At 45.7% G+C, this 12,421-nt stretch overlaps 1 protein-coding gene across 1 annotated transcript; it reads left to right on the plus strand.

The window, feature by feature from the left end:
* The first annotated feature begins 4,420 nt into the window (after positions 1-4,420).
* LOC125640372 (paraneoplastic antigen Ma1 homolog) lies at positions 4,421-5,527 on the plus strand. The gene has a single exon (XM_048858871.2). It carries the CDS (start codon positions 4,421-4,423, stop codon positions 5,525-5,527), a length of 1,107 nt encoding a protein of 368 aa, XP_048714828.2.
* The last annotated feature ends 6,894 nt before the right edge of the window (positions 5,528-12,421 follow it).

Below are 12,421 nucleotides of genomic sequence, written 5' to 3' on the forward strand. Positions count from 1 at the left end.
ACAGACCACTGCTGCATCCATTGTATAACCACCTGCCTTCCTCGCCAAGTTCCATATCCTCCTCACCCAGACACCCAAGAATGTGGGGGAGGAGGCGGCTCCGGGCACCCGGCCACTCCACTTTACAGGATGGTCCAAGCAACAGAAGGCTGTCATTCAAACAGCTTGATTTGTAGCGTGGCTACAATAAGCCATGTGGCCTTGTCCTTCCCTCCTCCCCCACCCCACCTGGGCTACCTTGTCAGTGATCTCTCTCTCTCTTTTTTTTACATAAATAAAGAATCCATGGATTCAAAACAATAGGGACTTTATTTCCTTTGCCAGCTGTGATCAAAGTGGGGAGGGGGTTGTCTTACAGGGAAGTAAATTCAACAAAGGGGGTGGTTTTGCATCAAGGAGAAACACACACAGCTGTCACACTGTAGCCTAGCCAGTCATGGAACTGGTTTTCAAAGCCTCTCTGATGTGCAGCATGCCTAGCTGTGCTCTTCTAATCGTCCTGGTATCTGGCTGTTCAAAATTGGCCTCCAGGTGATTTGCCTCAACCTCCCACCCTGCCATAAACGTCTCCCCCTTACTGTCACGGATATTATGGAGCACACAGCAAGCATCAATAACAATGGGAATGTTGGTTGTGCTGAGGTCTAACCTAGTCAGCAAACAGCGCCAGCGGGCTTTTAAACGTCCAGAGGCACATTCTACCACCATTCTGCACTTGCTCAGCCTATAGTTGAACAGCTCCTGTCCAGGCTGCCTGTGTACGGCTTCATGAGCCATGGCATTAAGGGGTAGGCTGGGTCTCCAAGGATAACTATAGGCATTTCAACATCCCCAATGGTTATTTTCTGGTCTGGAAAGTAAGTCCCTTGCTGCAGCTGTTGAAACAGACCAGAGTTCTTGAAGATGCGAGCGTCATGTAACTTTCCTGGCCATCCCACGTTGATGTTGGTGAAACGTCCCTTGCGATCCACCAGTGCTTGCAGCACCATTGAAAAGTACCCCTTTCGGTTTATGTACTCGCTGCCTTGGTGCTCCAGTGCCACAATAGGGATATGGGTTCCGTCTATCGCCCCACCACAGTTAGGTTATCCCATTGCAGCAAAGCCATCCACTATGACCTGCACATTTCCCAGAGTCACTACCCTTGATATCAGCAGCTCAGTGATAGCGTTGGCTACTTGCATCACAGCAGCCCCCACAGTAGATTTGCCCACTCCAAATTGATTCCCGACTGACCAGTAGCCGTCTGGCGTTGCAAGCTTCCACAGGGCTATCGCCCACTTCTCAACTGTGAGGGCTGCTCTCATCTTGGTATTCTTGCACTTCAGGGCAGGGGAAAACAAGTCACAAAGTTCCATGAAAGTGCCCTTACTCATGTGAAAGGTTTGCAGCCACTGGGAATCGTCCCAGACCCGCAACACTATGCGGTCCCACCACTCTGTGCTTGTTTTCCAAGCCCAGAATCAGCGTTCCACGCCATGAACCTGCCCAATTGATACCATGATGTGCACACTGCAGGGGCCCGTACTTTGTGAGAAGACTATGTCCATGTCCTCATCACTCTCGTCACTGTGCTGCAGTCGCCTCCTCCTCACCTGGTTTCACTTTTCTTGCAGGCTATGGTTCTGCATATCCTGCTGGATAATGTGCATGGTGTTTATAGCATTCATAATTGCTGCAGTGATCTGAGCGGGCTCCATGTTCCCAGTGCTATGGTGTCTGCACTGAAAAAAGGCGCAAAACGATTGTCTGCCATTGTTCTGACGGAGAGAGGGGCGACTGACAACATGGCTTACAGGGAATTAAAATCAACAAAGGGGGTGGCTTTGCATCAAGGAGAAACAGAATGGCTCCCTCAAGGATAGAACTCAAAACCCTGGGTTTGGCAGGCCATTGATTTCACGGAGGGAGGGAGGAGAAAATGAATACAAAACAAATCTGGTCTATTTCTTGTTTTGATCCACTTTATCTATTTTTATACATCTTGCTGGCAGCAGACGGTGCAGTACGACTGCTGGCCATCGTCATCTCCTGGGTGCTCGGCAGAAGACGGTGCAGTAGGACTCCTGGCAGGACTGAATCGCCATGAGACGAAACTTAAAAGGGAAATGACCTGGCTGAGTCACTCCCATGTTTACCCAGGCGCCCCTGACCAACCTCACTGAGGTCGGCTAGAAGACCTAAGAGCACCCTGGAGTACGATGACAATGGCTACCAGTCATGCTGCACTGTCTGCTCCCAGGAGACATACGGTGACATTGAGCTGAGCAGGCTCCATGCTTGCCGTGGTCTGGTATCTGCACGGGTAACCCAGGAAAAAAGACGTGAAATGATTGTCTGCTGTTGCTTTCACGGAGGGAGGGAGGGAAGGGGGGGCCTGATGATATGTACCCAGAACCACCCGTAACAATGTTTTTGCCCCATCAAGCATTGGGATTTCTACCCAGAATTCAAATGGGAACAGCTACCCACAGTGTAACGCTCCGGAAGTCGATGGTTGCCTCTGTCCTGTGGACGCACTCCACCGACTAAATGCACTTAGAGCATTTGTGTGGGGACACACACAATGGACTTTATAAAAACGCTTTCTACAAAACCGACTTCTATGAATTCAACCTAATTCCGTAGTGTAGACATAGCATAAGAGAAATCAGAAACTGAAACAGAACTAGTTAAATTGCAGGTTTATTCTGAAGAATGAATGTGTAAAAATAGCAACCTCTTAATCTGTAGACTTGCTCCTTATATGTATTCTAAGTCACAGATACTTAACTAGAGCCAGATTCTGCCTGGCCTGCACAAAAAAAGGTGCAAGAGTTCACTTTATGTGGCTTTCATTAAAAGCACAGGGGCTGCTCCTAGCAACGGGCAGCATAAAGGGGAGATTCAGGTGGGGAGGAGAGATGGCCATTGCCCTCTCTTCATTGGTCCACAAACGGGGAGTATGTGCTGCTCCTGTGTGCTTTCAGAATTCCTGACCAAAATCCCTAAAGAGCAGTTCTATATCTCTCCTTTCTAGTGTAAGCAGGGTCAGGATGAGCTCCACCCTGACATCTGGTGGTGAGGTGTGGCAAGTTGTGGAAAAGAACTTCAGGGGCCGATCTCATTTGCATAGGCACACCCACCCCGCCTAGAATGAGGCCATAACTGCCCAAATGGTCACTTTGGCTGTTGAGGGATCCCCATTGTCTCTGTTATTGGGGCGGGAAGAATAAATTGTTATTACCCTGATTATGGGAACTGTGCTTGGAACTGTACTTGGCCTTTTGTTATGATGGAGGGACTCACCATCAACTAAGTAGCACTCGCTAGGCAAGAGACATGCGTTCCAAAACTCTGTGAATTGAGAGAGACTTGAGACAGGTATTAGTACTTGGTGGTGCGAGCCCCTTTGTGAGGGCCTGAAACACCAATTGCACCTCTGTCTCTCTCTACTGTGAAATGTCAGAGCTAATTTTGGGTCTATTAAGAGTCTTGCTACAGGTACTGTGCTGAATTCACTTTGGCCTTATGGTGCACCAGCACTAAGGCTCCCACTACTATGAGCTGAAATCACTGAGAGCTGTGTCAAGTAGTGGGGAGCCGGAAGGTCTAGCGTGCAGTGGTGCTATTTGTGGATAGGCTGGCGGAGTGTTTGTGAGACAGCGAGGCGAGCTGTGCAGAGCAGAGCTGTTCGTGAGATAGCAAGCTGTGCAGAGAGGAGCCATTCGTGAGACGGCAGAGCGGAGCCCTGTGGGGCAGTCAGCTTCAGGACACGTAAGGTGCCCCTTACCTCTTTCCCCACACACAGGCACATTTTAGCCAGACTGGGGAGTAACACTATGCAGATGAACTTTTGAACTCTGGGCTGGACTTTTTGGACTTTGGGTGATTTGTGGATTGCTGGACTCAAGAGATGTTTGGGTTCTGGGACTCAAGAACCCGAGGGAAAGGATGTGGCCCACTTTGCTGGGGTGGGTCTTTGCTCATGGTTTGGTTAATGAACACTAGTTCTGGTGTTTCCCCAATTTAATGCTGATGTTGTTTACCTCATGTTATTAAAGATTCTCTGCTACACCGAGACTCTGTGCTTGCGAGAGGGGAAGTATTGCCTCTTTGAGGTGCCCAGGGGGTGTGTAAGATTTTCCCAGGTCACTGGGTGGGGGCTCAAGCCAGTTTTGCATTTGCTTTGATGAGAGGGAACCCCTGTGTACTGAACCCGGCCCTTACTGCTATCAACTTGGCCTGGCAGAAGGGTTACATTTTTGGGGGCTCGTCCGGGATAAGACTGGGTCAGTACCCCTCGCAAGCACATCTTAGGTGAGTCATTAAATTGGGAAAACCCAAAATCTGGTTGTTGTTGTTTTGATCTGTTATATTTGGGAAAGAAATTACAGTTTGTATAATGGCCCTACACTTGCTAGAGGATTGGTGCAGGGGGATGAATATTAACCCTAGGAACTGTGTCCTGGTGACCGGGGTGCCGGAGGCGTTCGATGAAGGCTCAATAGAGCCTGCCTTAAGGGCATCCACTGAGTACCTGAGTAAGTGTAAAATGCGTGGGAGCATGTTTGTAAGGGAGGATGGAGATTTTGCTGTACCGTGTGAGCTGTCGTCGGCTGTGGACCCTCTACAGGTTCCAGGCACGATAGCAGTGGAAGATGGTGAGTGGAAGGTAATAACTACTGGGAGCCAGCCCTCACCAGCCCCTGCCTCTGAAGTGGAGTTTTTAAAGAAAATGTCGGCCTTTTTGGGGAAAGAGGGGAAGACCTTGGCTGATATGCCGGGTCTGTTGGGCCTTGACCCAGAAGTCCCACCCCAGGAGGCTGCTCCATCACCTGATGAGTGGGTGAAGGCTTTGGGGCAAGCATTAGAGAAGGTTGTGCCACCCCACCCTGAGTCAAGCCCCTATCATAAACTGACGTTGTTTTCTGGGGGTCCCACCCCAATAACTGGGGAGGAAGCATTTGAACCCTGGCTGGAACACACCACTGAAATGCTGCAGGAGTGGGCAGTACCTGAAGCTGAAAAGAGAAGGCGACTAGTAGAGTGCCTCAGGGGGCCAGCCCTAGATGTGATTCGCACCCTGAAGCTCAGTAACCCTGGGGTCAAGGTAAAGGACTGCCTAGAGGCCCTTGATCATGCCTTTGGGAGAACCGAGGGCTCAGAGGATGTTTATTGCAAGTTCCTCAATGCCAGGCAACAAAAGGGAGAGAAAGTTTCTGCCTATATACAGAGGTTGGAGAAATTATTACAGAAAGCCATCATGAGGGGAGCAGTAGCAGTTGAACAAATGGACCGGACTAAATTGGCTCAGATTGTGAGGGAAATTCAATATCAGAACCCAATCCTTCTCCACATTCGATTAAGGGAGTGCCAAGACAATCCACCGGGTTACTCTCGACTGATAAAAGAGGTCCGAGAGGAGGAAGAGAGGCAGGCAGCTAGTGAGGTTTGGGAGGTTCAGCCACACCAGGCAACTGCCATAACATCCATACGAACGCCCAAGGTGCTGATGGTGAATCCTCAAGAGGAACTTACCCAATGAGTGCAGGTCCTGACACAGAAAGTGGCTGAACTAAAGAATACCATCGATTCAGCAAAGACTTCAGGGTACAAGGAGCCCCCCGTTACCACAGTCCAGAAGACTACATTTAGAACCTCTGCCCCACCCCAGCAACACGGGAAAGGGCAATCCTCCTTCTGCTACCGGTGTGGCCAGGATGGGCACATTGCTGCCAGGTGTCAGAATGCAGAGAATCCCCCGCTAGTATACCAAAAGCTGAGGACCACCTGGGGAAAATCGGAAAACGGCCCCAGGGCCTGGGAAGGGAGCCGCCTAGGCCTGCAGGGTTTGGAGGCTCCCCTGCGAAGAACCATGCCACCCGAATCCCACCAGGATTGATAGGACCTCAAGCAGAGGTCACTGTAAAGGTTGAAGGGACAGAATGTAGAGCAGTGCTTGACACGGGATCCCAAGTGACTATCATATTCCAGTCTTTCTACCAGCAGATGCTTACGTATCTGCCTATACAGCCCTTGACAGGACTTGGCCTGTGTGATCTCAGCATGGATGAATACCCGTATCGGGGGTATGTCATTGTACACCTGGAATTCCCAGAAGAGATCGCTGAGGGAAGAGAGGAGGTGGACACTGCAGCTTTAATATGCCCTGACCCTAAAGGTGTCTCTGATGTGTCCGTACTAATAGGGACCAACTCCAGCCTCTTTAAGGTACTTGCAGATTACTGCAGACAGCGAGCAGGGGACCAATACCTGAATACCTTGGTGGTACACACACATTGTGCCGCAGCCTACAGAAAAATTGAGGACGCAAAAAGAGTGATGCCTGATTTGCCGGTGGGAGCATTGAGGTACGCAGGCCCGGTCCCCTTAGTGGTGCCTGCAATGACAGAAAAGGAGGTGATTGTCATGAGTACCTGCCTAAAAGGCAGTAAGAGAACATTAGCAGTGGTAGAGCAGCTGACCGAGGGAGGGCTCCCTGAAGGAGTGCTGGTTCTTAGTGAAGTCATAACCCTACTTGCTGAAGCCCAGAAAGAGGTGACTATACTGATTGCTAATGAAACGAGTTGTGATATTTTTGTGAAGCAAGGACAAAAGATAGCAGACCTCTTTGAGCCCAAGTCAATTGTAAAACCCCAGTGTGAAACTCAAGTTCCGACGATAGACCCAGCAAAGTTTGACTTTGGAGATTCACCAGTGTCCGAGGAGTGGAAAGATCGCCTGAGGAAGAAACTTTGTGAAAGATCCAAGGTGTTCTCACTGCATGAATGGGATGTGGGATGTGCAAAAGGAGTAGAACACAATATCAGACTACATGACTCTCAACCTTTCAGGGAGAGATCTAGGAAGATTGCTCTCTCTGAGATGGAAGATGTGCGACATCATCTTCAGGAGCTGGCTGCGAATGGCATCATTACAGAGTCCCGCAGCACATACGCCTCACCCATTGTGGTAGTCCGTAAAAAGAATGGGAAAATCCGGATGTGTATTGACTACCGCACCCTAAACAGCCGTACTGTGGTCGACCAGTACACTATGCCTCGAGTGCAAGATGCCTTAGACTGTTTGCTGGGAAGCCAGTGGCTCTCTGTGTTGGATCTTCGAAGTGGATACTACCAGATCCCTCTGGGAGAAGAAGATAAGGAGAAGACAGCCTTCATCTGCCCATTAGGGTTTTATCAGTTCGAACGCATGCCCCAAGGGATTTCTGGAGCACCTGCCACCTTTCAACCTCTCATGGAGAAAGTTGTGGGAGACATGAATTTACTGCAAGTGTTAGTTTATTTGGATGACCTGATTGTGTTTGGAAGAACCTTAGAGGAGCATGAAGAAAGACTTCTTAAAGTGCTTGATAGGTTGGAGGATTATGGTCTAAAGCTTTCAATTGACAAATGCCAGTTCTGAAGAACCTCAGTGAAGTATGTGGGTCACATCGTGTCCCAAGAGGGTGTGAGTACTGATCCTGATAAAATAGAAGCACTCACTACATGGCCACGTCCAAGTAACTACAGAGAACTCAAGGCCTCTCTTGGGTTTAGTGGCTACTACCGCAGGTTTGTGAAAAACTATGCTACAATTGTAAAGCCTCTGAATGATCTTACCAGGGGACATCAGTCCAGCAAGAACAAATCTAAGTCCAAGAATAAGGGGAGGTCCCCAAAGCCTCCTGTGCAGAGACACAATGGCCCCTTTGAACCATTTGGGCCAGTCATTCCATTTCTCCAATATGTCCAGCCCTCTCCACCTCTTTGGGGTTGTTCTTCCAATTGTGCACCTATCTGGATCTTTCTCCTTCCCTTTAAGGCACTGGATCATTCCTCTCTTCAGATCTCATCTTGAAACCTTCCTGTTTGCTTTTAACTTAAAACGTTATAGAACCTACCCATTCCTTTCACCTTCCTTCAACGTAACTACTGTAGTCAACAAGAATATTTACTTTGTCTTTCAGAGTAGCAGCCGTGTTAGTCTGTATTCGCAAAAAGAAAAGGAGTACTAGTGGCACCTTAGAGACTAACCAATTTGTTTGAGCATAAGCTTTCGCATCCGATGAAGTGAGCTGTAGCTCACAAAAGCTTATGCTCAAATAAATTGGTTAGTCTCTAAGGTGCCACTAGCACTCCTTTTCTTTTTTTACTTTGTCTTTATGGCATTTAAATGTCAGCTTCTTGTTCTTATTCTTTCTTCAAACACCTAATTTCCCTTTCTGCTTATATGTAGCTCCCTACAGCATTCACTTCCTATTCTGGTTCTCACAGTAAAGTATTTTATAGCATTTTGTTTTAAAAAAAAGGGGGGTGGATATTGTAACTTTTGGATTGTTATGACCTTCTCCCCTTTCCTAATCTCTTCCAGGTCTGCTCATCTGCATTTGCCTTTGGATATAGAATTAACTCATCTTAGAATGCTAAACAAAACACATCCATCAGAGCTAGGGCACATTTTATTATTTGCATCAGCCAATGGAGTGTGCTGCAGAACAAAGTGGTTATGAAGAAACAGACTGCAGGTATGTCTGGTGTCAAGACTTTTTAGTAGCTCATTTAATCAGCAAGTTAGATCCAAGATAATTATTTTGCAACGATGAGACAGTGTGTAGGCTGGTGCTGTAACAGAGAATCCTAGAGTCTGAAAATAAAGTAGTTAAAAGCACTTTTGTAGCATTTCACTCAATCAAAATTTTGATTGCATGCTTATTAGGCTAATACATATTATTGCCATAAATATAGATCTTAATATTTTCATTAGTTCAAGTATAAGGCAGTCTTTGTGGTGACTACATTTTTTGTGTGGAAGTTCTGATGACTCTCTCATGTCTCCAAAACAAGAGATTCAGTACCCAGGACTAAAATAAATGGATTCTATTGCCGGAGACATTGACACTAATAATACAAATTGAGGCCTCTGCTGAAAGCTAGGCCCTACATTTCCATGGGAGTGGCATTCTGTGGGGAAAACATACCAAAACAAAATGTACAGAAGGAAGACACATTCTTTAGAAGACTTGTCCCTAAACACTTCCTTATTAATTTAGAGGGAGTTAGGTGCTAATCTCTCACTAAAAATGAGGCCTCAAATCCTTAAACCTCATTGAAAATTCTAATGCTAGGCCTTAATTTTCAGTGAGACCTGAACCTGACCTCTATTTATGCATACACAAGTTTTCAAATACACATCTCCATGTACTGTTTCCCATCACTTACAACTGTATATGCTACTCCTAGATTCTACCACTTGCATGCATAGGTAATAGAATGTTGCAAGATCAAAACACCTATTTGGTAAAATGAAAATTTTGATTTAGTCAAATGGGTTTTGCAATGGTGCCAGTCTCAAGCAAGATAAAAGAAGGGTTCTGCAGTTGTGTTTACAACCCATTCAGGTAAAATCTTACTGCTACAGCAACAGTTAAACCGAACATTGGGGATGGTAAGTGCAAATGGAATTCAAAACCCAACTATGACAGATCTCAGTGAAAGCTGAAAGGAAGCTGAGATCTCAAGACATCAAAGCCTGATGACCAAATCTGTAGTAAGAATAGCATACTTTGTATATTACGGGAAAGCTGGCACAGATACATGAGAAATGAAAAATTACTATCTGAACATACTTGGTGTCAGTGAGATTAAATGGGCAGAGAGTGGCAAGATGGTGCTATAGTCTTGTACTGAGGAGGAAAAACAGATGAAAGCAGCTTATGCTGGATAACATCATACAGAAGACCCTGATGGCTTGGGATAATTGACTGAAGAACAGCAGCCAGGCTGCAAACAAGACTCATCAAGCATACAATAATCCAACTTTATGCGCCAACAAACTCATCTGTCAACAGTGAAAAGGATACATTCTACAAGCAGATGCCGCAAGTACTGGCTGATGTGCCAAAACATGACATCAAGTTGATAAGTGATTTCAGTGCACAACTCAGTAAGAAGTCTACTGGCTGGGAATAAATCATGGGTGCAGCAGAAGGCATTCAAAGTGACAATGGCAAATAGGTCTTGAATGTCTGTTTGAAACCGCTTTAGGAGGTAGTCTCATCTAGCACAAGACTATTCACAAGTTCACATGAAGTTCACCTGACAAGGTGACTATTAACTAGAATATGTGTATGTCTAAAAGATGGGCATCTTCTTTGAGGGATATCAGAATTAGCAGAGGACCAAATGTTGGCTCAGATCATTATCTTTTAGTGGCCACATGAAGATTTAAACTAAAAAAAAAATCACAAAGATGGACAAAAAGTATAATAGCAATAGAGAAGTTCAAGGACAAAGAAATGCAGATCACTTTGCAACCATTCCAGTATTTTACAGGACCAGGCTGATGAAAGACACATGATCAAACTGGAAGAGGATGGTAGTCAAGACAGCAGAGGAGCTAGTAGGCCACCAAAGAAGGTGGAAGAAAAGAGGCATAGATTACATTTGGAATGTGGGCAGTGATTGACAGGCAGAAAGCTCTGAAGGCAGAAAAGGAACAGTACAAGACATGGGCAGAACTCTTCAACATGGATATAAGTTGCAGAGAAAAGGACAAAGAAATGAAGGTAGACAGTAAGCAAGATAGAGATGCCTGGGTTCAGGAGAAGGCTGTAGAGGCAGAAGCATCAGCACACTAGGAAGATTTCAGGCAACTCAGAAGAATAGAGAGAGACTTCTCAGGAAGAACCAGACCGTCAGAGCTCAGGGATTCTCATGGATAGATGTTGAAAGTGAATAAAGAACAAGCCAGATGGAAAGAATATTTCTATTCCATATTAAACTGTCCAAGGCTGACTATCATGCACAGGTTCAAGAGAAATGCCAGTGCTAAGTTGAAATAGAAGAGGAACTAATAACACCTGATGAAACTAATGCAGACATCAAAGGCCTCAAACAGGGGAAGGCTCCTGGGGTTGAAGGAGTTCAAGCAGAAGTACTATAGGCAGGAGGCGAAAATGATTTATTGAGCAGCTAGCAAAACTCTAATGAAATATGGGTGAAAGAGCAAGTGCCACAAAGATGGTATCAGTGCACAAACTGGAGAGGTATTGTACTACTAACAGTCCTGGGCAGATATTGGCTACTATCATGTTGAATTGAATGAAGAAGGCAGCATATGGAATAGTGCAAGAAGAATAGGCTGGGTTCCATCCAGGCAGATCATATTGTGAACAAATGTTCACTCTACAATAGAGCATTGAAAAAAGCTACTGCTCGGCAGAATCCCATCTTAATCAACTTTATTAACTTTAAGAAGTGTCAATAGTGTCCTCAGAGAGATCCTGTGGAATATCGCTAACTATCACCAATTCTCTTTGCACTAGTGGGTGATGAAGTGGGCAACAAAGGGCATGGTGGATCATCTGAAATCGGTTAGAGGAGACAAGTTGCGTGATCTTGACTTTGGTGATAACATTGCTTTACTCACTGACATGCAATGAATGCTTGCCTTTACATAAGAGATAAGACAGGAAGCAGCAAGAATTGGATGGACAGTAAATTCAGAGAAAACCAAGATTATGAAGGTAGGAAATTGGACAAGAGATACAAAGGTGGAAAAGAAATTGAACTGGTAAAAGTTCTGCTATCGGGGCAGGGGAAGGAGGGATGATGAGTTTTGAAGGTGGCAGTGATAAAGAGATTCATATGAGATTAGGAAAATCAAATGCCACTTTTGGAAGGATGAACATCATCTGGTCAAACAGGTCTTCACACCATGTGATTGTACTGAAAATGCTATTGTATAGAGCATAGACTTGACCAATGATGATGGCTAACAAAAAGTAATTGGAAACTGCCTGCAGATGGCTGAGGAAGACACTGCACATTTCATGAAAAGACAAAACAAATGCAGGAATAAGGGAACTGATACAGTGGGACATGTTTGAAAATATCAAAGAAGGCACAGGTGATTGGCACATGTACACCATATGGAAGATGGGTGACATGCTAAGCAAGCATTGAACTGCATTGCTGGGGGAGGAAAGAAAGTGAGGTAGAGCAAGGAAGAGCTGATAGAGTGGCAGAGGATACTGAAAGAATTGGCATCACCTGGGAAGAATTACCACAACTAGTAAGTGATTATAATCAATGGAGGAACTGGACTGCCTGTTAGGTCTGCAGTACCGGAGGAACAAAAATCTAAGGTACAATCTAAATGGGTCCAAAACTTAACAACTGCATTGTGCAGGGGTTAGTGATGGGGACTGCAGGTGCGCAAATAGAGGTCAGAAATCAAGCCCTGTTCTTTGGTATTTTTTTAAATTAAAACTTTATTTTGCTTTTTCCTCAGGAAAGGCATTGACATTTGTGAATGACTTCAGGCCTTATGGCTTATGTCACTGATCTTTATAGATGTTTGACACCTGAGATGATATGGGCCGTGGTAAGAGGTGACTGATAGAAATAAACTTTCATTTTTTTGTTTAAATGGTCTG

The sequence above is a fragment of the Caretta caretta genome, chromosome 7, assembly GCF_965140235.1.
Source record: "Caretta caretta isolate rCarCar2 chromosome 7, rCarCar1.hap1, whole genome shotgun sequence".
NCBI lineage: Eukaryota > Metazoa > Chordata > Testudines > Cheloniidae > Caretta > Caretta caretta.